Raw genomic sequence first — 27,441 nt, forward strand, 5'->3', positions numbered from 1 at the left:
GCAGTTACATCATCAATAAATACAAGAGAACCAGTTCCATTGGCAGCCATACATGCCCACGCCATGACACTACCACCACCATGCTTCACTGATGAGGTGGTATGCTTAGGATCATGAGCAGTTCCTTTCCTTCTCCATACTCTTCTCTTCCCATCACTCTGGTACAAGTTGATCTTGGTCTCATCTGTCCATAGGATGTTGTTCCAGAACTTTGAAGGCTTTTTTAGATGTCGTTTGGCAAACTCTAATCTGGCCTTCCTGTTTTTGAGGCTCACCAATGGTTTACATCTTGTGGTGAACCTTCTGTATTCACTCTGGTGAAGTCTTCTCTTGATTATTGACTTTGACACACATACACCTACCTCCTGGAGAGTGTTCTTGATCTGGCCAACTGTTGTGAAGGGTGTTTTCTTCACCAGGGAAAGAATTCTTCGGTCATCCACCACAGTTGTTTTCCGTGGTCTTCCGGGTCTTTTGGTGTTGCTGAGCTCACCGATGCGTTCCTTCTTTTTAAGAATGTTCCAAACAGTTGTTTTGGCCACGCCTAATGTTTTTGCTATCTCTCTGATGGGTTTGTTTTGTTTTTTCAGCCTAATGATGGCTTGCTTCACTGATAGTGACAGCTCTTTGGATCTCATCTTGAGAGTTGACAGCAACAGATTCCAAATGCAAATAGCACACTTGAAATGAACTCTGGACCTTGTATCTGCTCATTGTAATTGGGATAATGAGAAAATAACACACACCTGGCCATGGAACAGCTGAGAAGCCAATTGTCCCATTACTTTTGGTCCCTTAATAAGTGGGAGGCACATATGCAAACTGTTGTAATTCCTACACCGTTCACCTGATTTGGATGTAAATACCCTCAAATTAAAGCTGACAGTCTGCAGTTAAAGCACATCTTGTTTGTTTCATTTCAAATCTATTGTGGTGGTGTATAGAGCCAAAAATGTTAGAATTGTGTCGATGTCCCAATATTTATGGACCTGACTGTATATCACTAACTTCTGCCTGATGACAATTGTGAGGTTGTGTGACGTACTCCTTGGGGAGATCAGGAAAAGGAGATAAAATACCTCCTAATGAGATAAATACCAAGAAATATAAAAGTTTTTAATAGTTGAATATCCATTTCTTGCTAGAAAAAAAAAAATGAGATTCTACATCAACTAAAGATTTACACGAGAAAGTTACTGTAGGAGAATTGACCCAAGTAGCAATCTTACTTTTCCTGTAGGCGACTATCAAAAGTCTGGAAAGTGTACTCATGGAACTTTGGATTGGCAGGGGGGACTGGCCAATCAAAAGATGGTGGTGGTTTGACAATACTTATTCTCATATAAATAGAATACTAGTAAATTGTGGGACACACATTTCTTGGTGCAGGAGTCTGTAGGCTTAGAAAGTTTTGGGGGCGTATAAAAATTGAGAAAACCCAATAGATGCAGGTCTTGTGCTGTCGGCCTGGGGTAGTAAACTAGACCGACTCTCAAACATTGTGAATGATACATTTAAGCTTAGATTGTAGATGTTAAACAATATATCACGATGCTGCAAAAATGGCTGCAGTTCTTAACCTTAAGCCTGGGTTCACACTGATGCGGTGAGGAATTTGCAGCGTTTTCTGTGCGAATTCCACACCGCATTAGAATCGCACCCAATTCATGCGAATCGCTGCGGGTGTGTATGTTAAGTAAACAACACCCCAAAATCGGTCCACAAAATGTGATGTGCAGAATCAGATCACATAGGTGTGAATATGCATGCAATCCGATTCTAGTGCGGACCCAAAAAAGGGTGCGGATGTGATGCGATTTGAGCCATACGTAATGTATGGTTCAAATCGCACCGCACACAATTTGCATGTGATTTGCACAGGAATGTGGTGCGATTCCTGTGCGAATTACATGCGATGTACCGCACTGCATGCTTGTGAACCTAGCCTAATGGAGAGCAGGCAGTGTGCTCTCTGAATGTGGTCAATCAGAAGCTGCAAGGGTGAAAAAATATAGATACTACAGCTGCAAAAAAAAAAAAAAAAAAATCTCCTGCGGTGAAGGAGAGCAGATATACTGCATTCTTGGTGTACATTACTTTAACTAGTAAGGAGCCTTGGTGGATTTTCAATAAAGCAGAAAGCAATAAAGAAGAACCAAAATATGTTCCTTAAAGTGGTTGGAAACCTCATGAAATATGAACAAAGCATATCCCTCCATAGTGCGTACTTGTCTCAATTAAGAGCTCTAAGTGTCATTTTTGTCTGCTGCTTTATTTCTCTGATATCTGCATGAGTCACTTTTGATAAGTTTTCCTGACACCAAGAGAAAAATGGTGACAGGGGAGGGAGCTCCAGTTGATTGATAGCCATAGCTCTGTTCCTTTGAGCTTCGTGAAGAGGGGTCTGTCTCTTCCCTCCAATCAGCATTCGGAACTCTCTTCACTGAGCTCTGATTTGTGTAATTTCAGTACAATCAGTGTGGACATCGCATCTTGACAGAAGTCAGTCCTTTGATCAACTTCTGTGGAAGGGACAAGTTGGAAAACTTTTTAAATTTTTTCGATCAGCAGCTGCAGACACTGATTAGTGTATCTGACAGTGGCGGGTCCCACTATCTGAATACACTGTTTGGGGAGGGGGGGAGGGGGGGGTTATGGGGGAGGATTTCTGCAGCCACCTCATTTTGTATGGATAGGGGAATCTGGCTGAATGAAAAATATATAGACTACCTGACTAATGCCAGCTTGAGTCTGACTAAATGACAGAATGAGATAAGACTGGGATAGGAAAAAGACAGGAATATTGGGAAGTTCCAAATGAATGTCAGGACCAACTTACAAAAGAAATTTCAAAGTCACAGTGGAATGTATGCTGGAACATCCTGTAAGACATCTAAATGAAAGCATATTTCTTGGTGTTATTGTACATTATGCGGCAAATCTTTTGTAACCAATATTACCGACTTTCATTTTGAGTGTTAAACTGTTATTATGGAGGTCAGATCAGTGTAATGTGTTGATCATTAAACACAATATTGATTTTCTGCCAGTCCTGTCTTACTTTGTACATGCACTTGATTGTTTTAAAGAGGACCTTGCACTACAGGCAAGGTCTCCTTTTTTTACTTTGCCCTCCCCCATGCCTAAACGCTGATTGATTATAAAAAAAAAAACCTGTAGAGGAAAAAATAAATATACTTGCCTTTTCCCGGGCATTCCATACTGCAGGACAGTTCAATCCAGATCCCAGAGAATGCTGAAGGAACCAAATCTTGCATGACAATGCTTTAGCATAGCGCATTCCCTAGGATATCACTGGAAGGAACCAGGGGCGGACTGACAACTCATGGGGCCCCTGGGCAATAGGGGATCAGGGGGCCCCTGTGTCCTTGCCCAAACTCAAAAAAGCCTATGAAAAAGGTACCAGGGGCATCTCATGGGGCCCCCTACTGACCCCTGCCCCTCAGGCAGTGCCCGAGTTTCCAAATGGTCAGTCCGCCCCTTGAAGGAACATGATGTCACTCTCACCTAGGTGCATTTTTAGTGCAAGGTTTGATTTTTTTGCTGGTCTGTTGATTGCTGAATCACAGTATGATCCTACTAGAACTGCTGTACCCATGCACTCATGCTATTAAGTTTCAGTTATGTATGTAGTTTATCGAAAACCCGTAGAAATATTGCATTAAGCTGGCTATACATTGTACAAATGTTTTATTCAATTTTAATTAGATTTACTTTCCGCTATGTAGTGCAAGGGCCTGCCTGATTGCATACAAATTAAAAATGCTCAGGTATGACCTCATATATGGTTTTGATACATCTAAAAGGAGTATAATGTATGGTCAGCCTAACTCATACAAAATTATTAACTTGGTGTTATACATTCTTAAATATATCAGCATAGCAAGGAGTACTTCTCGTTTACCTTGAACTGACAGAATGAAAAGAATTGAGCAGAACATTAGGCAGAATATCAAGGTGTATTTCATTTTACACATTTATTAGATACACGGATCCATTCTCTCTGCACTGTATGCTTTCATACTTTGAAAAAGAGCCACTCTCTGACACCAACCCGAGGCATAAGATTTGAAAGGTCCAAAAGTCTATTAAAAAAGTTTAAAGCAGTAGCTATGGATTAAACAGGCTCACGTCTTTACATACATAATCCAAGCCCTGTTCTACAGGTGAGTAAGCCTACCTCAAGGATTCTTTTGGCTTCCTCGCAGGCCCTTTCCACATTGGACAAATTAGTCTCCATTTGTTGGCTCTGTTCATTCTTTGCCTCCAGTTCTTTTCTCATTTTAGTCACCATTTCCTCAATTTCAGCTGGGCTGGGTTCCCCAGAAAGTCGCTTTGAGGTCTCTTTCTGGATTTCCTTCTCTAAAGCCTCAGTCCTGTCACTCAGCTCTTTGATTTTCAAGGTGTAATCTTCCATTGTGGTTCTTAAGTTTCTCATTTTCTCCTGCCTTTTTTGCTCATCGGCTCTCTCTCTCTCCAGTTCATCCATCCAAAACATTTCCTCTCCAAGTTCCGATTCATTTCGGCGGATAAGCCTCTCAAAGAAAGCCACTTCATCCTCATCCTCCTCATGGGGTCCACCAACCCTGCCTCGTTCCCATGTCTGGAGGTCCTTGCCTAAAGAGACATTCTGCATTTCCAAGGCTTTTAGCTGTTCCTGTTGTTGTAACACCATCTTAAATATATCATCCTTACTGGGTTGCCTAGGAGAACTGTCTTTTGCAACTGTACCATTTTGCTGCTTCTGCCTGTGTTTTAGCAAAAGGTCACTTGAACTCATAGGTCCCAAATTAAAAGTCAATGATTTTTTTGGTTCTTTCGACCTTGTGACCTCTGTACTGTGTGCTTTAGGATTAAGAGGCAGGCTGGACCTTGCAAAAGTCCTCTCTGGAGGAAGTGGACCACTGTCTGAGGACGGGCGTTCAGCTAAGCTGGGCCCTGTGCGTTTCAGTATGAAATTGACGTCATTGGCATATTGTCCACTCTTGGACAAGTACTCCAAAGGTCTCTCGTGGGGCAGAAGCTGTCTCTCCTTGTCCCGTAGTGTCTGGATTAAGACATAGCGCCCTGTCTGGCCTGTAAGAAAAGAAGTATATAAGATAAATCTGTAGTAACACCAATTTATGCACTATAGGGAGAGTGTCTCATGAAAGTTTTATCTTTATTAAATAGTATGAGATTGGACTCATGTACATGCTATAACCTGGACTCACATACATACTATACACATGATAAAAAGCTAAGTATAACTATGTCTTCATTTCTTTGACTATTACTTTACATAAGAACAGTGCATTTTAAACTGTGCATTGGCTTAAAAGGATAAATTCACCTTCAGAAGCATGTTACATGTTGCACCCGATTTTAGGATGGAACATGTAACAAGTTCCCACTCCCTGAGCCACTGCCCACTCCACTGCATCTAGTGACAGCTAGTGGAGGATCTTCTCTTCCCACTATCTGTCACATCATTCCTTCACAGAATTCTGTGAATGAAAAACTACAAGTACACATGTCCTTTGCAGTGGTTGGCTTGTAGTTCTCAATGAATTACCGCAGCACTGTTGAGCGCTGTGGTAGTTCATTGATTCTTCCTGTCAATATGTATCTGCTTGCCCATATGAGGTACGAGCAACCAGATACACCAACAAGTCTGCAGGAGTCTTGCATGGCACACGTGATCTGCTGATCGTTAGTGCAATGCTTTATAAGCTCCTAGTAAAAAAACAAAAAACAAAAAAAAAAAAACACTTTTTTTTTTACCTGCAAAAAGATATGCATTTATTTTTTTTAAAAAAGGTGAACTTATCCCTTAAGTTGGCTATACAGGCATAGAATTTTGGCAGATTCCTTCTAAATTGGTCAAAATTCATTCTGTGGGTGGCCCTGTAAGACAAACCCAGATAAAAATAGTCAATCTTTTAAATCAACTTTTGTTGAAGAAGCGGAGTCGAGAATTCTCGGCAAAACAGCTCCTGTATCCACGTAAATGTAGTCACTGTGTGGGTATTCTGACAGCCAGTGGTGCTGTCTGTCAGAATACAATAGCCTGCAGCAGGACATTTGTCCATCCATGCTGTTTAGTGTAGATAGAAGAATCTCTTAGATTTCTTTTGTTCAGCATGCATATGGGTGTATGACCAGATTTGGTGTTGTTGTAGATGGCTGTCAAATAAAAGATGTTCAAGAAGTCATGTAGTGACCTTACTGTGAGTTTTGGTTGCCAATATATCTGTCAAGATGACAACTGCTTGGTAAATCAGAAGGTCACATGTGTGGCTAGCAATCTAATGGATTTGTTCACATGGGCATTAAAACTCCAAGATATGTCAATGTTTCTAGGTGTCAGTAAGATGAAGTTTGCTCACCTATGGCCTGGGCCAGTGCAATGACCACGTCCTGACACGATGTTTGCTCTGTTACTCCACATACCACTCTCTGTACTCCATCTACCCAGACTTTCAACTCCATGCTGAAAAGGTAAGGCACAGGCAGTGTGGGAGAAGGCTGCTTGATGTTGAAGTCTCTAGCTTAGTTTCTCCTCATCACAATTTCCTGGGTATTTTCCTAGAATCAATATAATATATTAATAAAACAGGAATTGACTGGTGCAAGAATAATATACAGGTGTATGTCATAAAATTGAAGAAAAAAAAAAATCTGAGTCTTCACCCATTAGCTGCCTTGAGTTGGTCTTTAACTTCATGGAAAGTTAAAAACTACCTACCTTTCTTCCTCAGCACTGCAAAGGTGAAAAAAAATCACCTTCCCCTCTCTCTCCACCAGCTGGTGCTCTCCTTTTCCTTCCGACACTTTGCGTTCTGGACAGGCCCCTAGGCCTGGTTCACACCAATGCGTTTTATTAGTTCTTTTTGCAGAAACGTACTATAGTCCATTTAACATGGTTTCCTATGGGACACTTTCACATCTATGTGTTTTTGAGCTGCTGCATTTGTGGAAAGGATCAGGGACCTTTTTAAATGCAAAATGGTATATTTTTGTTTCAAGAGACTTCAATGGATATGCTGCAGAAAATGCATGAAGAGTGTTTTTTTATGCACTCTGCATTTTTTTAAATCTGCCCAACAACAAAGTGGCCAAACCAAAAAATAAATAAATGAAAAATCAAAAGGCAGAACGCATCAAAAAACATGTGAAAAAACGTGCCAGAAATGCATGTGCAAAAAACGCAAAACGCACCACAAAAACACTGCAGACATGGATCAAACGCAAACTGCATAGGTGTGAACTAGGACTTACAGTCCTCAATACAATGCAGCACTGTTGGTTCTGCATTGTATGTGATGGCATCCGAGTGCCTGCAACCAGCAGTGCACCAAAGAAAAGCAACTTCAAGGGACAGGGAGGAAGAGGACTGCAACAGCCAGGGAAAAGGTAGGTAAAACTGCATTTAAAGTTACCCTAGACAAAAATGAGCACTTAACCTTTGCAGGAGGATGGATCCCACTGAAAGGGTAGTTTTGAATTCCCTCTCCCCCCGAGTTAGGTTTTAAGACCTTCGGGTGTTAATAAAGTCTTCATGGTTATGTGGATACACCCAAATCGAAAACACCATTACTTCAACATTCTCATAGCAGCAGACTTAAAGGTACTCTGTCAGCAGTGTGATTGATGGCGAATTGTGTTTATAAACAGAATGGCCTGGGCACAATAGAGAAAGAGATGCAGAATGGAAGGAAGGCCTGCCCAGAAATGCCGAGACTCAAGTCATGAGTCAGAATGAAAAAATCCAAGATGTAACATGCAAATCAAGGTACGAGATATTTATATCCATGAATGCACAGCACATCCTACTCAATGGAGTCACAACAGCAGCCACATAGGAATGGAAGTCATACCGCGTTCATCAAATGTATCATTTTAAGTCACCTGTTTGCTTAGGGTGTTTTCACCATGTCATAGATCATGCTTGTCACAATCTAATACACACAACGGAATGCCCTTCCTTAGCATGTTCCAGCAAGCACTATTCACACAAGTTCATTTACAGCTACTGGACATAATTCTGCTGTAAAACCACTAAGTACACTCTGTAAATGATTAATAGGCACATTGTAGGTGATTCCGGTTATTTCCTTTCATTTAAGCAAATTGAAAGACTGCTTGTAGAAATAAAGGATCATCTATAAACAGATTCCTACTTTTAAGAATTATGTGCTTTAAATACATTTTTACCCATAAATATGGCACAGTCCTTGCCCGATTCAGTAGATTTCAGCCAGCTCAGACCATGATCTTCAAGTCTGTGGGTTGGAGTAGATACTTATGACCAATTATTCTCTGGGAGACTAGAAATTGGTCAAGCTAGATTTAGTGCTTGTGTTATGGTTTAGTTATTGTGAGCTCTGCAAGCCTGATTTGGTGGAACCATCTAAACTGTCCACTGAGGCTTATGGTTAGGATATTATGCAGCAGGTGAGACTTTGTCACTCTAAAATGCTCATCAAACACCTTTGTCCATCTCAATCATCACATGTACTCTGAACCAGCATTCAGTTGTTCGTCCCTATAGGCAACGTCAACTATTCCATTCACCATGACAACATGGGTTTATTATTAAAGCTGGTTCACTCAGAATCTTGTACATTTCTGCATAGAAACCAATCAGCTTCCAGGTTTTATTGCTAAAGCCTAATTGAACAAGCGGAGGTTAGAATCTGATTGGCTACCATGCGCAGATGCATGAGATTCTGAGTGAACCAGCTTTAGTAAATTAACCCCACAGTGTGGATCTGACTGTGTACCTCAAGATTATAAAATTGTTTAGTGGTAAACTAAAAACTTTTATTCCCCCCAACTGTCAGCAACACTAACACCGACAGTGGGGCATTTGTCCTCCCGCTGACACCAGTGATGGGGCACTATTCAATCCACTGATATCTATGATGGCACAATTATTCCTCTCTCCGACACCAATGATGGGATACTATTCCTCTCACTGACACCAATGATGTGCTATACACCTCCCACTTACAACAATGATGGGGCTCTATTCACTGAAACCAATGATGGGATACACTATTCCTCCCAATGACACCAATGATGGCTGCACTCTTCAATCCATTGACACCAATGACAGGGCACTATTCCTTTCACTGACACCAAAGATGGGGCACTATCCCTCTTATTGACACCAATGATCAAGTGCTATTCCTCTCACTGATACCAATAACGGGACACTCCACCTAATTCCAATGCTGGGGCATGGTTTACTCTCAATTATGCCAGGGCGCTTTCTTTTCCCACTGGCCACAGTTCAACCCCTCAAAAAGTTTGAAGGACAGTAAACTAGGCCTTTGCTTAGAAACTTTGAAGACTCCTCTGCACCACTTTATATTCTTGGAATGTGTACCCACAATCACAAACTTCACATACAGCAAAAGTGCAGGTGAAATCCAATGTAACAACACTGTAATGTAGATACCAAGTAAAAGTATAAGATGGATAAAGACCCCACTGTTTACATGTATTTCCCAGAATCTTTCTACTGCATGAAGGAATCAGGGCAGTCGTACCTTTGAAGGCAAGGACATTGTAAATTTATTTAGCAACACAAACTCATCATTGATGTCATATGCATATGACTAAACAATGAAAAGAATGCAGAGACAGCTAGTTAAACATTATGAATCTAGTGGATGTCAACATTAAAAAAAACAAAAAAAAACGAACTGATGTAGCAAGATCCAAACTTGATGCCTGGACAAAAACTACATGGAATCAGCCTACTCATTGCTGTTCTATTTTTATCTTCATGACTCATTAACTAAATTATTATAAGCTGCTCTGATGACACGCCCAAGTACAGGAACATATATAGGAGGAATTAAGATTGTAGCTGCTGAAGTTTATAGATCAGTTTCTTAAGCCGGCCATAGATGGATCAAATCTTGGCTGATTCAGCAGGGACTGACCGAGATTTGAACAAACTCTGGGCAGGCCGATTGTACTTAAAGTCGATCCATCAACTGACTTTAGTACAACCAGCCTGATGGATTTTTTTCATGCAATCACTTCCAGCGGCTATAGGCACCAGGAAGGCTCCCTGCTGGTAGAACACACTAGTAGGGTGGGAGGGATTCACCCATCAACATTGACCACGTTAGCGGGGTAATCAAACGTGGTGGAAGGAAAGAAAACTACATAATCTATTGGCTGCTTTACACTATACCACTTTCCACACAAATAATGCACTAAAGAGATCATATATAGATGGCCCTGCCCAACTTTTGCCACAGCACAGCATAAGTACTGTGATTAGCTACAGGCTGGAAGCCCCACAGAAATCAATGAGAAGCTGACAGCTTCCATCCAGGGCCAATGATTCACAAGTAATCGCTGCTTTGGATTGGATCGATTTCCCTTCACTTTCCCATAGATACATCAGAAAGTAAATGGAAATCTCTAAAAAATGACTGAAATCCTTTACTAAACAGCTGCCTGAAACAATCATCTTAATTGGAATATTATTCCTGATTCAATGGTGACTCAAGATTTAGGATTTCCCCTCACTTTCTACTCTGTTACCAATGGCCACATAGACCAATAGAGAGGGTGAATTTCCTCAGCAGTAACACAGAATATCATAAAATAAGTGAGGGTGTTGATAACACTTTCCTACTCTATCCACAACTAAAAAAAGGCTTCATATTCCCTTTAAGAATTCTGATACAAACACCTTGAACAGAATTCAGTTGGCGCTGCTATTGACACAGATCCATGGGTAACAAAACCCCCTACTTAAAAATTGTCGCACATTTGAAGAGGCATCTGACTCTCACAAGCATTGATGCCTCAGTTATACTGGCTACAGCAGCCTCTGAAACTTTTTAAGAAGGAAGAACCCATGAAATAACTTTCAGGTCTCAAGGAGCCTCTACCCCAAATTGCTATATCTATCTAAAGCTCATGGTACATTGGTGTAGTAGTTGGTGGGAAGAATGCTTCTTTCATTGTTGGTCAATAGACAGAATTCTTCTCCTAGCAGATAGCTAACAAGATGACCATCGTCAGCCATTGAAAATTTGGGAAGAAGCAATTGCTTAGAGCTCAAGGAAACCCTAGCTACCTCTTGAAGAACCCTAGGGTTAAAACGGGATCCTGGTGGAGAAAGGAATACAGTGATCATCAACTGCAACATTCAATATGCAAGACAAGTGACAAATTTTGTTGGATGAACTCAAGTAGCAGTGTTATTGTAGAAAACTAGCAAGAAAGAAAAGAGATGGATTGAACTATTACCACAAGCGATGATCCTTCAAACACTCCAAATCATAACAAGCAAATCCAGTTGACCAAGTAGCCTTTAGAGAGAACATTTGCTTTGCCTTTTTCAGACTACTTGTTTCTAGTAGGAAAGTGCCTCTTCAGAGGAAAGCCATTGTACAAATATAATAGCTGTCATTTGTCAGCCATTATGCATCTCTCACAGTCAAGGCACGTGGAAAACAAAATTCTAGGATTGTGACTCATATTATCCACATTAAACCTTATGAACTGCTGTATAGCTGATTTGAGTGATTAAAATCAATAAAATCAAGGGGACTGCTAATACTAGTCATCAAACACTGCACCTGTAGTAAAGTTTTAAAGCTCACATAATTCACCCTAATCTGAGCTGGTTTCAATCCACTATACCTACTCCAGAGCGCTCCTCGCATGTTGGTTGGAAATGTTTGCTTCCTGAAGCTTGCATTGCACTTCTCTCACTCTCTCTAACTTTAAAGGCAATTTTAGGTTATTTATTACAGGTACTTATATAGCTCTGACAATTCACACAGAGCATTAAATATATATTGTACATTTACATCCGTCCCTGCCCTCAAGGACCTTACAATCTAAGGTCCCTAACTCACATTCATACATACACATACTAGGGCCAATTTAGACAGAAGCCAGGCAGCCTACAAGTATGTCCTTGGAGTGTGGATGGAAACACCCGGAGGAAACCCACACAGGCACAGGAAGAACATGCAAACTCCAGGCAGGTAGTGCCATAGTCGAGATTCGAACCGACAACCCTAGTGCTGGGTGCCAGGCAGAAGTATTACCACTTAGCCACTATGCTGTTGACACCTTAGCATTGCGCTGAAGCACAGGCTTCTGTGTGTTAATCACATGCATTTTAGCAATCAACAGCAATGCAGATAAGGTGTGCTGGTGAGCTGTGTTACCATTGAGTCTATGGCACCCAAATGCCCCATATCTGGGTTTTTATGCAGTGCAATGCCCAGCAACACAATAACCTGTGGTGTTGTGCATTCAATAAAAGTAGTTGATGCGCCACTATTCGTGCGCAAGTTATTGTGTTGCTGCATGTCCCTAGACAGGTGTATTGGGGTGCAATAAACTCTGATTGTTAACCCAGAGCACCTCGAAAGCATTGCTGCGTGCTGATAAAATGCAAGCACCTAGTTGCTTATGCGTTTGTGCAATGCTGCAGCATGAACAGGCCTCTAAATCTCTGAGCACCTTGATGAAACAAAAGTATAACATAAAATAATCTCATCATTCTGGACCAAATGTCCAGAATGGACATGTAATGCTGTATTATGGGAAATGTAGTTCATTAATTCTGCAAATAAAATATTAAAATGAAAGATGATTTAATTATAATGATAACAAATATACATTTTGTGTTACAACATACATCCAGTGAAGTACCTCCATCCCTAATACGGTAATTCAACAAACATACTTGTAAATGCCCATGAGATTTTTTTTAGCGGTAAATCAAAAACAAAGAAAAATTCATAAAAAGTTGTTAGGATTTTAGTTTCGTAGATTCATGATGCACCTGTTGCGGATGTAATTTGTATTTTGTGGAGTCATAAGACAAATGCTTGTAAACAAGACTGAAAACAGAATATTGTTTTTATCTTTGAAGACTTTTATTGTGTTGTGGTTTATGATAACTAACACACACACACGGCAGCACTGGGGTCGCTGGTTCAAATCCCAACCACGGCACCACCTGCCTGGAGTTTGCATGTTTTCCTTGTGACTGCATGGGTTTCCTCCGGGTACCCAGTTTTCCTTCCACACTCCAAAGACATGCTGATAGGTTTATTGGCTCCTGTCTAAATTAGCCCTAGTATGTGTATGTATGAATGTGAGTTAGGGGCCTTAAATTGTACACCCCTAAAGAGTTAGGGACTGATGTGAATGTACAATATATCTATGTAAAAGCGATGCATAAATTGACGGCACTATAGAAGTACCAGAAATAAATGTAAAAAAAAAAAATATTTATGTACCGCTTAAAATCCCATAGACATTTACAAATATTTTTGTTTAATATATTTTTTGTACTTTACATAATCAATGTTTGTTTCTAGTATGTATTTAAAACCCAGTACCAGACATATTTGTTTTGCTTTGGGTGGCGTGGGAAAGGGTTACAACCTCTATTAGTTTTGATTACGGTCTGTCTACCCACTGAGGGCAGGAGGTCATAGGGACAGTCAATGATGGGAAAGCCATCCAAAAGGGACAACAGAACAAAAAAAAAAAAAAAAAAACTGCTTTAGTAGATGGGAAAGGTTTTTATGTTATGTTTTTTTTATTGGTGTCTGTAACCCCATTGCCTAATTTGTTGTCATGGTATCACAAGATATAAAAAAAATGTAAGATGGAATCTCTCCAGTGGAATCATAGACAGCAATAAAGGCATGCTGTAGGTTGCAATCATTCTACAATCTACCCAAAACTTAAAAAAGCTGGAGTTTAGCTTTAAGGAATGAAACGGTTAAAAATTGTAGTTAAAAAAGTACAGTTAAAATTGTTGTCTACTGGAAGAATAATGCCCAAATGTTGCAGAACTGAGTTTGAATCTATTAATATATTGTATTGCATTGTATTCATGTACTGTAACTAGTCGAGTATCAGAGGAACTCATTGGCTGAGAAGACATCTACAGTACTTGTGGTATAATTAACAATACAGCACGTTAATATGTCCCTTTTGGTTTCTACACCTGAAAATTACTATATTTTCATGTATAAGAATAAGTGTCAATTCTGAATCAGCTCTTAATTTTCTAAAACATATAAAATACAATTAATAAGCTTTCACATACCAACAGAAGTCTAAATTAAGGAAAAAAAAAAGTCACATAAAACACAAAAATCAAAAAAAAAAAATTTACAAAAATAATAAAAGCAAAAATATAAAAAAAAAAATACTGTGTGTTAACTATACAGAATGAAAAAAAAAAAAAAAACACATACATTACAAAAACACAACCATGCCACCGAAACCAAATTAAAATAATCTAACTGCTTTACCCCCCACCCCAAAAGAAAAAAACACTTTAAAAAAAAAAATTAAAAACACAAAGTATTACAAAACGCAATCACATTAGAGGATCCAATCACGATAATTGAACCGCTTTGCACAAAAAAAAAAAAAAAAGAAAAAAAGCACTTTATTAAAAATAAAAAAACGTTTTGCGTTCATAAATATACAGAAAACATTTACTGCAACTAGTTACTGGAACAAAGTGTTAGGTGAGGATAGTCTGAATATACGTACCTTGCTCTACAGAGATTCCTGGGATATTTCGTAAGGGCGAGTCACCTGTTTTATGATACAGCAACAATTACTCACATTGACCCGACCAGCTGGAAGTGACAGACTTCCAGATAATGCTGTATAAAAGTTAACCAAGACCAGCTAAGAACAAAGCCAGTTTAGATGAGTAAAGCAATCCTATCTTCAGCAGAATAAGGAGGTCCTAGGCTTGGTGGACAAGGTTAGATGGGCTACTGTCCTATATGCACATGGATTTATCTGATCCCTTCTGAAGCTCAGATTTATGTAGCACCCACCCTCACCTCCCCCTCTACCCCCCCCCCCCAGTTTCAGTGTAAGCGGGAGTGGCTGCTGGACTTGTAGAACCTGGTCTGCACAATGAGGATACTACTGGCCAGAGGAAGACAATAGTGACAGCTACTGATACTATACCAGGACCTTTACAAGGTGTGTCAAACCACTGGAACCACCTAGCATAAAAGACGTGACAAATGCAAGGCACATATTCCATATAAAAAATACAATATTTTTTATATTACTAAATCACATTTCTCCCTGGTGACCCAATGTGCATTATCTGCTGTTGGAGCAGATGGAAAGGTACCCATCTTAAGAGTGCTCAGTAGAATATCATAACAGCACCATCCATGACTCGAGTCAGCAGGAATTGGCTGTGAATGGCCAACTTAAACCAACCCGGACAATTCAGCAGACCCAGGAGGTCACATGCAGACTTCTCACCACTGGAGGACACAAGAAGTAAAATAAGTCAGTGGGTAATCTGGGGCAGATTGACCATTTGGAAACTCGGGCACTGCCCGAGGGCCTGGGGTCAGTAGGGGGCCCCATGAGATGCCCCTGGTACCTATTTCATAGGCTTTTTTTGAGTTTGGGCAAGGACACAGGGGCCCCATGATCCCCTATTGACCGGGGGCCCCATGAGTTGTCAGTCCACCCCTGTGGGTAATTAAACATGCTGTTATCTACCAAAAGCTTAAACATCTACTAAGCGTGGGCTGACTCTTTAAATAATCAACATGATCATTTACTTAGGTTATAGTTTATGCTAGTCTACGCTAAGCAGTTTAGTCATTTACAAACAAATGCAGTCTTAAGAGGCTCATTTCTACAATTATTTACAGATTTTATCTGATTGTGAGTCATTATCGAATCCAGAAATCAAAAGCAAATAGACCAAGTATGAACATGAATACTATCTAAGTGCTGACAGACTGAACTATCCCCAAGCACAGCGGAAAAGCTACTGACATTCACTGCTGGCCAGCAAAACAGCAAATCCACTAGGCACACATGGCAGGAAAATGACCTGACAGGGTCTCTTTTTTAGGCTAGTGATCAGGGCATGTACAGTCAGGTTATATTCCCAGCCCTGGCACCTTGTGCCAAACACTACAAGGGAATGCGAGTTTAGTGAATACGATCCGAATACAGCAGACTGATTTCAGATCAGTGCAATCAATTTACACTACTTCGTCTTCCCCATACCTATGCACTATTAATCTTACAATTACAATCTCTTCAGTCTCTTATAAAAGTATGCCAATAGAAATCACAATTACAAAACAGTGAAATCATCTTTTAATAACTACAGAAGTCGTAAAATGGTAAAGTGGATTTTAGGGGACAACTTGAACACATTTCAATAAAAATGTTCCTCTAGTTTACTCTCCTAAGAACAAAAAGCCTGCAAATTATTTTATATAGGGTGCAGTGGTGTGCTTGGTCACAATCCATCAGATACACACAATGGCAACCTACAGTATCCCATCTATAGCGATTTGTTGTCTTATAGAAGACCATTAGCAAATATACAAGATAACACCCATTTAAAATGAAAAAGGAATACAACTCCTGTAAATCCCTCATAAAACAAGTCAACCCTTTCTGGTTAATTGTGTTTAAGAGTTGTGTAAACAGGGCTGAACAGTAGCATTGTTTTATTAGCGATTTAGGAAAGAATGGATGTATTTCCGGAGTACAACTTATAATATCAAAAAGTGGCTACACCTTACTAATGCCTTACTCTAGTTTCTTCATCTATGTGCCTCTAAAGCTGTGTATTATGTATTACTACCACACTGGGGACCATCCCAGGCGAGTAGCAAAAGAGCTGCCAATGGCATCTAAAGAGTCACAAAAATGGTTAACTGGAGACAATGGGACCAGCTGTTATCTGATCATTGGTAGATCAGCAACAAAAAAGGACCAGGTTCCAACTAGGGCATTATGTGAGTCCTGGCACAGCAGATGCATCATTGGGGTCCATTGAGGAACAATAGAGAAACGATTAACTTTCACCTACTCCCAGAGACTCTCTCCTTCCCTGTGCATTACAATGGGCTATAGAGCTTCTCAGGTATCACTCTGTAGGTGAATCCCCATTGACAGTATCTCCATTCATAATTAGCTCACATAGAACAATGTGTGTCAGTATTATCTCTATCTGATAAATGCAATAATATATCTACTATGTTGAGATTTGGGTTGCCTACTTAAAATAATCACAGGCGTTAATGCATACACTCTGATAACAGTACTATAGAGTACAAAATATTTGCAGACATCCTCTGAACACCACTGCCACAGGAAAATATTGTTGGTCAGACTGGAAATTTATCAGCAATCCATCATCTCCATTTTTTAAATTTAAATTTGTACATGTTGCTGTCCTTAAACCAGGAGTGTCAAACTCAATTTCATCTCAGTCAGCATCAAAATTATGATTGCCTTGAAATGGCTGGTTGTATCTGTAAGACTATGTAAATATATCCACTCTTTATCATATTAAATAATTGCCTCTGCATTCAATTATTACTGGTGTTAGTAATAACTTGATTCCACAAGAAACTTTATTGGAGACTGCTAAGAATTCCCCACACTCACTTACATCACAGTGCACCCCCCTAGCTGTGTACTGCTGCTGGGAATAAGCTGGGAAGCAGACAGTGCAAGGTCTGGAGGAGGACAAGAGGAGGGCTGGAGTCAGCTGCTGAAGTCTGCTGAATACTAAGATCAGGGAAGTGATACGGAGAGTGGTGCTGGATCTGTAGGGGGAGTTCTGTACTCCTCCCTTCTCTCTGATGCCGACTTCTGAGATGAGTGGCGTGGGGTGGGGACAGAGATGAGCTCCTTGGCAGCTGCAGAGAGAAGTGCAGGATCTGACAGAGGAGTTCTATCCTCCTCTCTGCTGTTGATTGCTAACAGAAGGTGGGGACTGAGATGAAGAGGGTATCACAACTGCAGAAGAGGTGCAAGGGCCACATGGAATGGCCTGGCAGGCCGGATTTGGACCATAGACCTTGTGTTTGACATATGTGCCTTACAGTGTTACAAAACCCAGGCCCCTGCATTCACTCTCTTTGGTCTCCCACAGTACACACTACATGGAAATGTAATTATTTTAGTAAAATTACCTGCTAAATACCTATATAGCAGTCTTGTGACTTCTATCAGTGTCAAGCAGAGCACTGGTTAAAGCTTGTAGGAGAAGTTTTCTTTCTGCTGTAAGAGGATTCAGAGCCCCTGACTCTGTTTGGACAGTGCTGATTGGCCCTGTGCTGATCACATGCACTCCCCCCCCCCCCCCATAAAATAATTTTAAAAAAACAAGCTCTACAGCAACACACACCAAACTGAGCATGTGCAGAGCGTCTCCACACAATATGTCTTATCTGGAAATAAGAGGGGGACACTGGAAGAAGGGGAGGATCAGAAAAGTCAGGATCAAACAGCATTTGTACACAATGCAAAAGATTAACCCCTTAGGTTACACAGTGAGTATAACAAGCATGCTTTACTGCATATACAGACTGATTTTACTGTTGTGGGTTTAGTAGCACTTTAAGTTGTTCAATTCCAGGCTATGCATTATATAAAGTTCAGCTTTGAGCAGAGGGAAGTAATTTACCACAATGAATATACAGTATATATGAAGAGACAGGTATCTATGCCTGTTGGACATACTCTAGAACAAAAACACTCCAAAATTTTTAAAAATATCTGCAGATTCTTCTCTTTTTTTCTCTTTAGAAAGGAAGACAGTAATTGTATTAGATGAAGAAGTAAAATTGTGGTACTGTTGGTATTGCAGTGACACAAATGACACAAGGAAGTCTCTTGCCACTATTCAGTGATTTTTCCAAACGAGGTTCTTCTTAACAGACCCATGCAGGAGCACAAATTATTGCCCATCTGGGCAGTTCTAACACAATCCTCTGACAATTCTAATATGTGTAATATGTGTGGACACAAAAATCACAGCAGATGAGTTTGTGTGCTGCTAATTGAACATGTTGGAAAATTGCTCAGCAATTCCTATTCTCAGCAATATGCTGGAGCCAGGCATTCTATATGAAGAGATTGTCAAAAATGCCGTTTAAGATGGTCTTTTAGATTGGGAATACATTCAAATACGGTCCTGATCTTCCTGAAAGCACTAGTTCTTCTGAACCATTACTAGAGAATCACCAATTATCTCATATTGCACTAACAACCACTTACACACAATATAACTGGCTTAAAAGAGATATTGTATTTAAATGTATCCATTTAGCAGACAAACCATCTCCAATGTAAACATTTCCATTTAGTGTGTCAATACAAAGAAAAAAAGGCAATTAATGACTGTTTGTGAACAGCTTAGAGGTGTATCTGATAAAACGTCGATTACTTTTCTTGATTGATGCTATGTAACTGGTGCCTTTATATCTTTTGTGTTTATATCCATGTTATCTTCTCTAAACAACTGTAAATGTCCTAAATACCAAAAAAGATTTCCTTCCTCTTATTGGACTTTAATTGCCAAATAAATCAGGACTAATTTGCTCCTGTGACACTTTGGAAGTCTTGTTCAGATACAGTATTCAGTAATGAGGACACAATTCTACTCTTGGCTCAGAAAAGACTAATGAAGCCGCTTCTGAAGGGAATTTAGATGTTATTTAATGGACAAAGAAGCTTTGTATGTATCTCAGATCTGTCTATAGAAAAAGGGTCTAATATATAAACAGGAATATTTCATACCAGCAGTACTCATTCCTCTGGGTGAATGGATGGAACTTCCCATAGCTCATTTATCTATTTATTTTTTATTATTGGTACTTATATAGTACAGTCCATTTATGCAACTCTTTACATATACATTCACATCAGTCCCTGCCATCAAGAAGCTTACAATCTAAGGTCCCTAATTCATATGCATATATACACATACTAGGGCCAATTTAGACAATTAACCTACCAGCATGTCTTTGGAGTGTGGGAGGAAATTGGAAAACCCCGAGAAAGCCCACGCAGGTACAGGCAGAACAAGCAAACTTCAGGCAGGTAGCACCATGGTTGGAATTCAGACTGATGACCCTATTGCTGCTAGACGGAAGCGCTAACCACTTAGCCACGGTGCTGACATGGTCAGGTTTACTCAGGGATAAATTAAAGGGGAAAAAAATGACCATTTTCCATCAAATGTTCTTTAAAACAACCATGGATATTAGAGCCATGCATTTAGCCATCCAATAATTACGTTAATGTATCTAAACCCAATACAAACATAATATATTTCAGCTTACTGGTGTGTAGATGTGGTAGCTCTATTCATTTTCTTTTAAGGCCAGAATTTTTTTGGCAAATACAGTAAAATACCCACTGATCCTTGTCACTTTCTGAAATCTCAAAAAAAACAGAAAAGAACTGAGAAGGTTGATTACTTTTTTTTTTTAACTACAGTACATCCTCCTTCCATATTATGGAAAGGGGGAGGATTTCTGAGTTTCAAAATAGAAGAGCAACCTAGAGTGACAACAACCCTACAGTACAGGGAGTGAGAGTAGTCACTCTAGGACAGGAAAAGAACACCAGGTGACAATTGAGAAAAAAAGCTTGAAGGATAAAAATTAACTCAATCACCACATATACGGATGGCTATGATGCACATATATTGCATTTTCATTTTTGGGTTAAGAAACACATTTAGCATACATTGATCAGATACAGTAAAAGAGCCTCCTCAACCTATTTTTTCAGCCCCTTTTACCAGTTCTGCAGAATTTATTCATAAAAACACAATCACTTGTCCAGTATTGTTCTGCTGCTACAGACCAGATCCCATGCTGCTACCTTCCTATGTCACTGGAAGCTGGGTAACAGTTCAGGGCCTTGTGTTCCTGCTCCTGCAGCCCCCCAAAATATTGGATGGGCTTAGCCATGCATCTGCAGGCAGAAGCAGGACACATCATTCTTTTTATTATTGTGAAGGGAGGTTATGGCTCGCAGGGAGAGGATTTAAAATTTGAGAGTGAAGTTCTGCTTTAAGTTGATCTCTTACAGAGGATTAAAGAAATGTTAACATTCTTTAGTTCCTGTTAAAGCCTAACTCCAGGAATTAGAATAAAAATCTTCCCAACAGTGCAAGAGTTCAATGTTCATTATGTCTAGGGGTGCCAGGATAAGGAGCAAACCCTTGCCCTATTGTGTGCTCCAGCAGGGTCCCTTCTGTGGCGCCACTGGTCCCCTGCAGCCTCCTATCTCTTTGTCCTGGCTGCAGTTGCAGGCTTGCCCACATTACGTACAATGCAGGTTTATTAGACATGCATGGTATGTGATTATGCAGAGAACACCCACAGAACTAAGCTTCAGGGAGAAGATGGCAGTACTGAAGCTAGGGAGGGGATAAGGAAAGTAGCACTACCCGTTTCTGTACCACCTAGACATAATGAATATTTATTCTATGCAGGGGGGCACTGCAAGGGTATATTTATTTCTAATTCCTGGAGTTGGATTTTAAAAAGGAAACCTGTATTCTGATAAATTTTAAAAAACGACCATTGTTGACCTCTTCTTCTGAAAATGCTTGTTGCCTGGTTGTCATTATAGCCCAACGGCTTTGAAACTTTCCAACTCATGGACCAAAAACAAAATGCAAAGTACTGACTATACTCTGGCTTTCTAATCAGCGTGCCTTTTCCAGGTCAATACCTCAAATTTCTGAAGCCAGGCAACTAGTATATTTTAAAAAGAGGTGGCAGTCACTAGATTTCTCTTGAGTACATGTTTCCTTTAAAAAAGCTTTCTGGTTAGTAAATGTCAACTCTGTCTGTAAAAACCCCATACATTCTATTAGATAAACAAGGAATTAGTAAGTAATGGAAGCTTAAGTGACCTTGAGGCATTGTCCTACCATTGTAAAACCACTCAGGTCACTGAAGGGTTATAATTGGCGACTACTCTATTGCTGCTGGTTTTACTTGCTATTCAAGCAAGGTCCAGCTTCAACTGAGAGGTAGCACTGAGAATACTGGTCCTGCAGCATGATATGTGAACATGTACAATGGACAATTCCCACCAGACTCACATTAGGTGAAATGCATCCTGGTGTTTGAAACCAGCAAAAAAGCTCTTCGCTTTAGCCATGTAAACACACATAACATATTCACACTTCGTCATTGTGTGTTCAGTGAAATTAGGTTCCTTGTGCACAAGGATCATATTAATACACCTAAGAATATTTTATGATAATCTACAGAAATGCCAGAACCTTAGATAATTCAACACTTTCCTGGGGACTTGAAATCCAAAAAATAACGTATACAAATGTCCTGCTTTTTATCATTCCAATGACTATTTTCTTTATCCATGGTGCCCAGTTCAGCATATTTGGAGACTGGTTATACATAACCAGCCCAGCCATGACCAGAGGAGGACCTCAGATGATTGGTAGTTGTTGGGTTTAGAAGTACACCCTGGACAGGCATTCATAGGGAAGGGGGGGGGGGGTAATCTATAATAAAGTAAAACTGGAACCTTTGTACACTGCTCAAAAAAATGTAAGGAACAGTTTTAAATCAGAGTATAGCATCAAGTCAGTTAAGTAGCAGAGGGGGTTGTTAATCAGTTTCAGCTGCTTTGGTGTTAATGAAATTAACAGGTACACTAGATGGGCAACAATGAGATGACCCCCAAAACAGGAATGGTTTTACAGGTGGAGGCCACTGACACTTTTTTCCCTACTCATCTTTTTCTGACTGTTTTTCACTAGTTTTGCATTTGGCTAGGGTCAGTGACTACTGGTAGCATGAGGCGATACCTGGACCCTACAGAGATTGCAAAGACAGTCCAACTCCTCCAGGATGGCACATCAATACGTGCAATTAGCAGGTTTGCTGTGTCTCCCAACACAGTCTCAAGAGCATTGAGGAGATTCCAGGAGACAGGCAGTTACTCTAGGAGAGCTGGACAGGGCCATAGAAAGTCCTTAATCCATCAGCAGGACCGGTATCTGCTCCTTTGTGCAAGCAGGAACAGGATGAGCACTGCCAGAGCCCTACAAAATGACCTCCAGCAGATCACTGGTGTGAATGTCTCTGACCAAACAATCAGAAACAGACTTCATGAGGGTGGCCTGAGGGCCCGATGTCCTCAAGTGGGCCCTGTGCTCACTGCCTGGCACCATAGAGCTTAATTTGCATTTGTCATTGAACATCAGAATTGGCAGGTCCGCCAATGGAGCCTTGTGCTTTTCACAAATGAGATCAGGTTCACCCTGAGCACATGTGACAGATGTGAAAGGGTCTGGAGAAGCCATGGAGAATGTTATGTTGCCTGTAACATCGTTCAACATGACCATTTTGGTGGTGGGTCAGTGATGTTTTGGCGAGGCATATTCATGAAGGGACACATAGACCACTACAGGCTAGAGAATAGCATCGGTATGCAATTCTTGGACCCATTGTCAGACCCTACGCTGGTGCTGTGGGTCCTGGGTTCCTGCTGGTGCACAACAATGCCCAGCCCTCATGTAGCAAGAGTATGCAGGCAGTTCCTGGAGTATGAAGGAATTGATACCATTGAATGGCCCCCAAGCTTGCCTGACCTAAACCCAATAGAACACCTCTGGGATATCATGCTTCTGTCCATCCGACAATGTCAGGTTTCACCTCAGACTGTCCAAGAGCTCAGTGATGCCCTAGTCCATATCTGGGAAAAAAGACCGCAGGACACCATCCGTCGTCTCATTAGGAGTATGCCCCGATGTAGTCAGGCATGCATACAAGCACGCGAGTACCATTTTGAGTAGCTGCAATGAAATTTCAGCAAAATGGACTAGCCTGCCGCATAATTTTTTCACTTTGATTTTCGGGGTGTCTTTGAATTCAGTCCTCTGTAGATTAATCATTTTCATCAAACGATGGGGCATCCTTACATTCCTAACACATTACCCAGTCCCTTACATTCCTAACACATTACCCAGTCCATATCACTATAGATATCCAACATGATATAATTTTCCCCATTGAGATCTGATGTGTTTTCAAAGTGTTCCTTTAATTTTTTTTGAGCAGTGCATAGTGACAAATAAGATGCCTGTGACTGATTTATGAACACCTTGTCAAAGTAAAGTTTTGCCATAGCAAACAAACTTTGGCATTGGTTGGTTATAGCTTCAATTTTGGTCTAGGAAGAAAGTTTTCACGTTTTGATAAACGTTTTTGATGAAGACATCTGAAAAAAAAATATTTGAGGGGGCTCCATGTGGGAGCATGAAGTTGGGTTTTAAAGCTAGCCTGTGCTTTGCCTAAGCAGGGCAATGCAATAGGTTCGCTTTAATGTCTGCTTCCCAGGAGCGCATTCTCTATTCCTTTGCTCCTTTCCTCTACTTTTAATTGGGAGGGAAGAAACTACCCAGTACATTTCATTATACAGAAGCATGTGACTCACTCCATGTGAGCTCACTGGCATATACAGGGTAAACTTGTGCCGACTATACATTATTAGATTTTCTATTGAACATTTGCAGTACAATTCAACGACTTGACAAATGTTGTTCAAAAGTAGTTCAAATTTTTTTTGCTTTAAACATTCACTTGATTGAATGATTAGACTTTACCAAACAAAAACCACTGACCAATGGAAACACACCGTTAGAAATGTGTTTGTTTAAGAAGAATTTTCCATCCTGCTTCTTCAAAATTTCCCAGTCACTGCTGTTAAAAAAGGACATTGATTTTTCCCCACTAATAAATAGAAAATCAAACAATCATTCTCAAAACTAAAACATTTTACCTAGATTTTACTAGTGTATGGTCAGCTTTAACCAGCTCACTTCGATGGACTGGCAGGGGAGGGAAACAAATATGGGTATGTGCTGCGGGGCAGGTACTCTGAGCAGAGCATAGGTAACTTTAAGGCTTGGTTCACATCCATGGATGCCCACAAAATCAAAAGAGCCTTCCTGACACACAAAGAAACATTTTGCTCTTTAGCAGACGTGGGCTGCCAATAATTCTTAATGACACCCCACATATTGGAAAATGTGCATGTTTTTGTGCATGCCAAACCGCATGGTGCCGCAGCACTATGCAGTTTGGTGCAGTGCGATTTCACAAAAAGGTTGAGGACTTCTTTCTCCATGTTTCTCGTGGGTAGGAAAGCCCATTGAAATGAAATGGGCTGCCCTAAGCATGGAAACATATACTCACTGGCCACTTTACTAGGTACACCTGTTCAATTGCTTGTTAACAAACTGCTAATCAGCCAGCCAATCACATGGCAGCAACTCAATGCATTTAACGCAATGACGTCATCACACCTGGAAGCAGCGTCAAACGTGGTCGGCATCCCGGACTAGTGAGATTCATCTTTAGACGCTGGCGCAATCACAACTTTTCCCGGAATATTTGGAGAGCACTTAAAGTCACATTACAGATTATCTAAATAAGACCTGGACAGTGTCCTATCGTGGACAAAGATGGTAATGCCGATCGCACGGCCTAAGGAGATACCGCCTAAGGAGAGACCATAAGAAAAAATGAACTGTCTGCACTTCGGAGACCCGGTAGCAGTAAGTGTTTGAAACATCCATCCATCCATGATTTCTTGCTGTTATGATCCACAATCTGCCAGCGGTCATATTATCTTCTCCTCTTTCTACAAACATACGGTCCACCTTGTGGTCTATCACCTTTGGTTATTACCATCACTATACATGGGACAGTATGAAACAAATCAACACTGTATAATTTCCATGTACACTCTCTATGCATCTTTGAATACTTATCAGGTCCTAGCTATAGAACACTGACTCTTGTCCTCATTACTTGAAGGCCATACAATTTTGCTCTCCACAAGCCTGGGACAACCACTTCTTTATAGCCAAATTAAACATCTAGCTGTAGATTGTATGATTTATGTCTCTTTATTCTAGGATTTGGATTAGAGACCATTCATCACTACTGATGGCTCTGCTATGTATGGTATGACTTGATTATCTATAGATTGTTCCTTTACAGGATACACTAGTGCCTTTTATCTCACTGTTGTCCAGTGCAACATGCTATATGTAAAATGCATTGCAATCCGGATTGCTTTTTTGCATTGTTTTTAATTATATGTCTAGTGGTTGTGTGATATCCACAGTCTGCAGATATCACTTTTTCTCTAAATATGAGGTTTCACATGTGAGCTACTTTGCTTGGGTGTATTATTACCTACTTTGGTAGTATGGCTTTTGCAGCTACCACATTTTGTTTTTGCATTCTGTTTACGCCCACACCTTTATTATTTCGTGAGTCTTAGAGCTTACCACAAGGCTACCCCACCTATTCTTGGTGGTATTTTTTCTTCAAAGCATTTAGGCATGTGACATGGTGAAGACAACTTTCTGAAGTTCAAACCGAGCATCAGAATGGGGAAAAAAGGGGATTTAAGGAACTTTGAACGTGGCATGGTTGTTGGTGCCAGACAGACTGATCTGAGTATTTCAAAAACTGCTGATCTACTGGGATTTTCACGCACAGCCATCTCTAGGGTTTACAGAGAATGGTCCGAAAAAGAGAAAATATCCAGTGAGTTGTGTGGACAAACATTTCTTGTTGATGTCAGAGGTCAGAGGACAATGGGCAGAATGGTTGCTGCGACATTCAGATGGTAGGGTCAGAATTTGGCGTAACCAACATGAAAGCACGGATCCATCCTGCCTTGTATCAATGGTTCAGTCAGGTGGTGGTGGTATAATGGTGTGGGGGGATATTTTCTTGGCACTAGCCAGGTATACGTAATAAAATGGCCAGTGAGTGTATATGGGAACAAGGGTAGGCTTCCTATGCATGGTGCATTTGCTGCTGGAATATTTGGTTTGCAAGCATAGAAGGATCTGAACAATTTTACATCAGAAGAATACGGACATTCATTTAACTAGAAGCCTATAAAGAATGGTTCCATACCATACAAAATAGACAAATAATACAACTTAATCTTTAGTAGAAGAAAAAGTACAAACCTTTCATGTCCTACATCCACACACTGGCCAAGTTAGCCACTTTGGTGCTCTAAGATGATGATGTTTAAAGCCAAACTTTCATAGTTCCATATGTTTTAGATACATACAGCGATAGAATATGAGCAATTGCAACATAGCATTATCTTAGCTGGTTGTGTGATTAGGAAATCTAACTCCTCCACTTTTTGTTGAATGGAAAGAAAGGAGGGCTGGCAGTTAGGACTGGCACAGCTTACAATGGAACTATTGCGTTTGCCAAGTTCAGGTGCAGCGGTGTGCGTAGGAGGGGAATCTACCATCTTCCAATCTGAATAAATAAATCAAACACTTGATGACAGATGAAGTACCCTCGTGCACTACCTACTATACTCAAGCTAGGCAACAGTCTAATACACACACACCTTGTGTTCAGACTGTTATCTTATTCTCATGGACTTTGTAGAGTAGGAAATCTGAAGATAGATAAGACTCCTATTGTGAGCTCATGTGTCATTAACTGTTCACACAAGGCTGCAGGACAGGTTATACCATAGAGTAATGTCAAACCAGCCGTTATCTCTATAGTATAACTAACA

At 40.4% G+C, this 27,441-nt stretch overlaps 1 protein-coding gene across 3 annotated transcripts in view; it reads right to left on the reverse strand.

The window, feature by feature from the left end:
• RASSF7 (Ras association domain family member 7) overlaps positions 1-27,441 on the reverse strand; it is a 106,349-nt gene that overhangs the window by 24,507 nt on the left and 54,401 nt on the right. For all 3 annotated transcript variants that reach the window (XM_089653592.1, XM_089653591.1, XM_089653593.1), the window contains exons 2-3: positions 6,390-6,588; positions 4,202-5,097 (exon numbers count right to left, since the gene is read on the reverse strand). In XM_089653592.1, coding sequence (XP_089509718.1) covers positions 4,202-5,097; positions 6,390-6,492 — 999 coding nt within the window. In that variant the 5' untranslated portion in view covers positions 6,493-6,588. The remainder of the gene's footprint in view (positions 1-4,201; positions 5,098-6,389; positions 6,589-27,441) is intronic.

Source organism: Staurois parvus, unplaced genomic scaffold, assembly GCF_062004578.1.
Source record: "Staurois parvus isolate SC_StPar_1 unplaced genomic scaffold, SC_StPar_1.0 ptg000715l, whole genome shotgun sequence".
NCBI lineage: Eukaryota > Metazoa > Chordata > Amphibia > Anura > Ranidae > Staurois > Staurois parvus.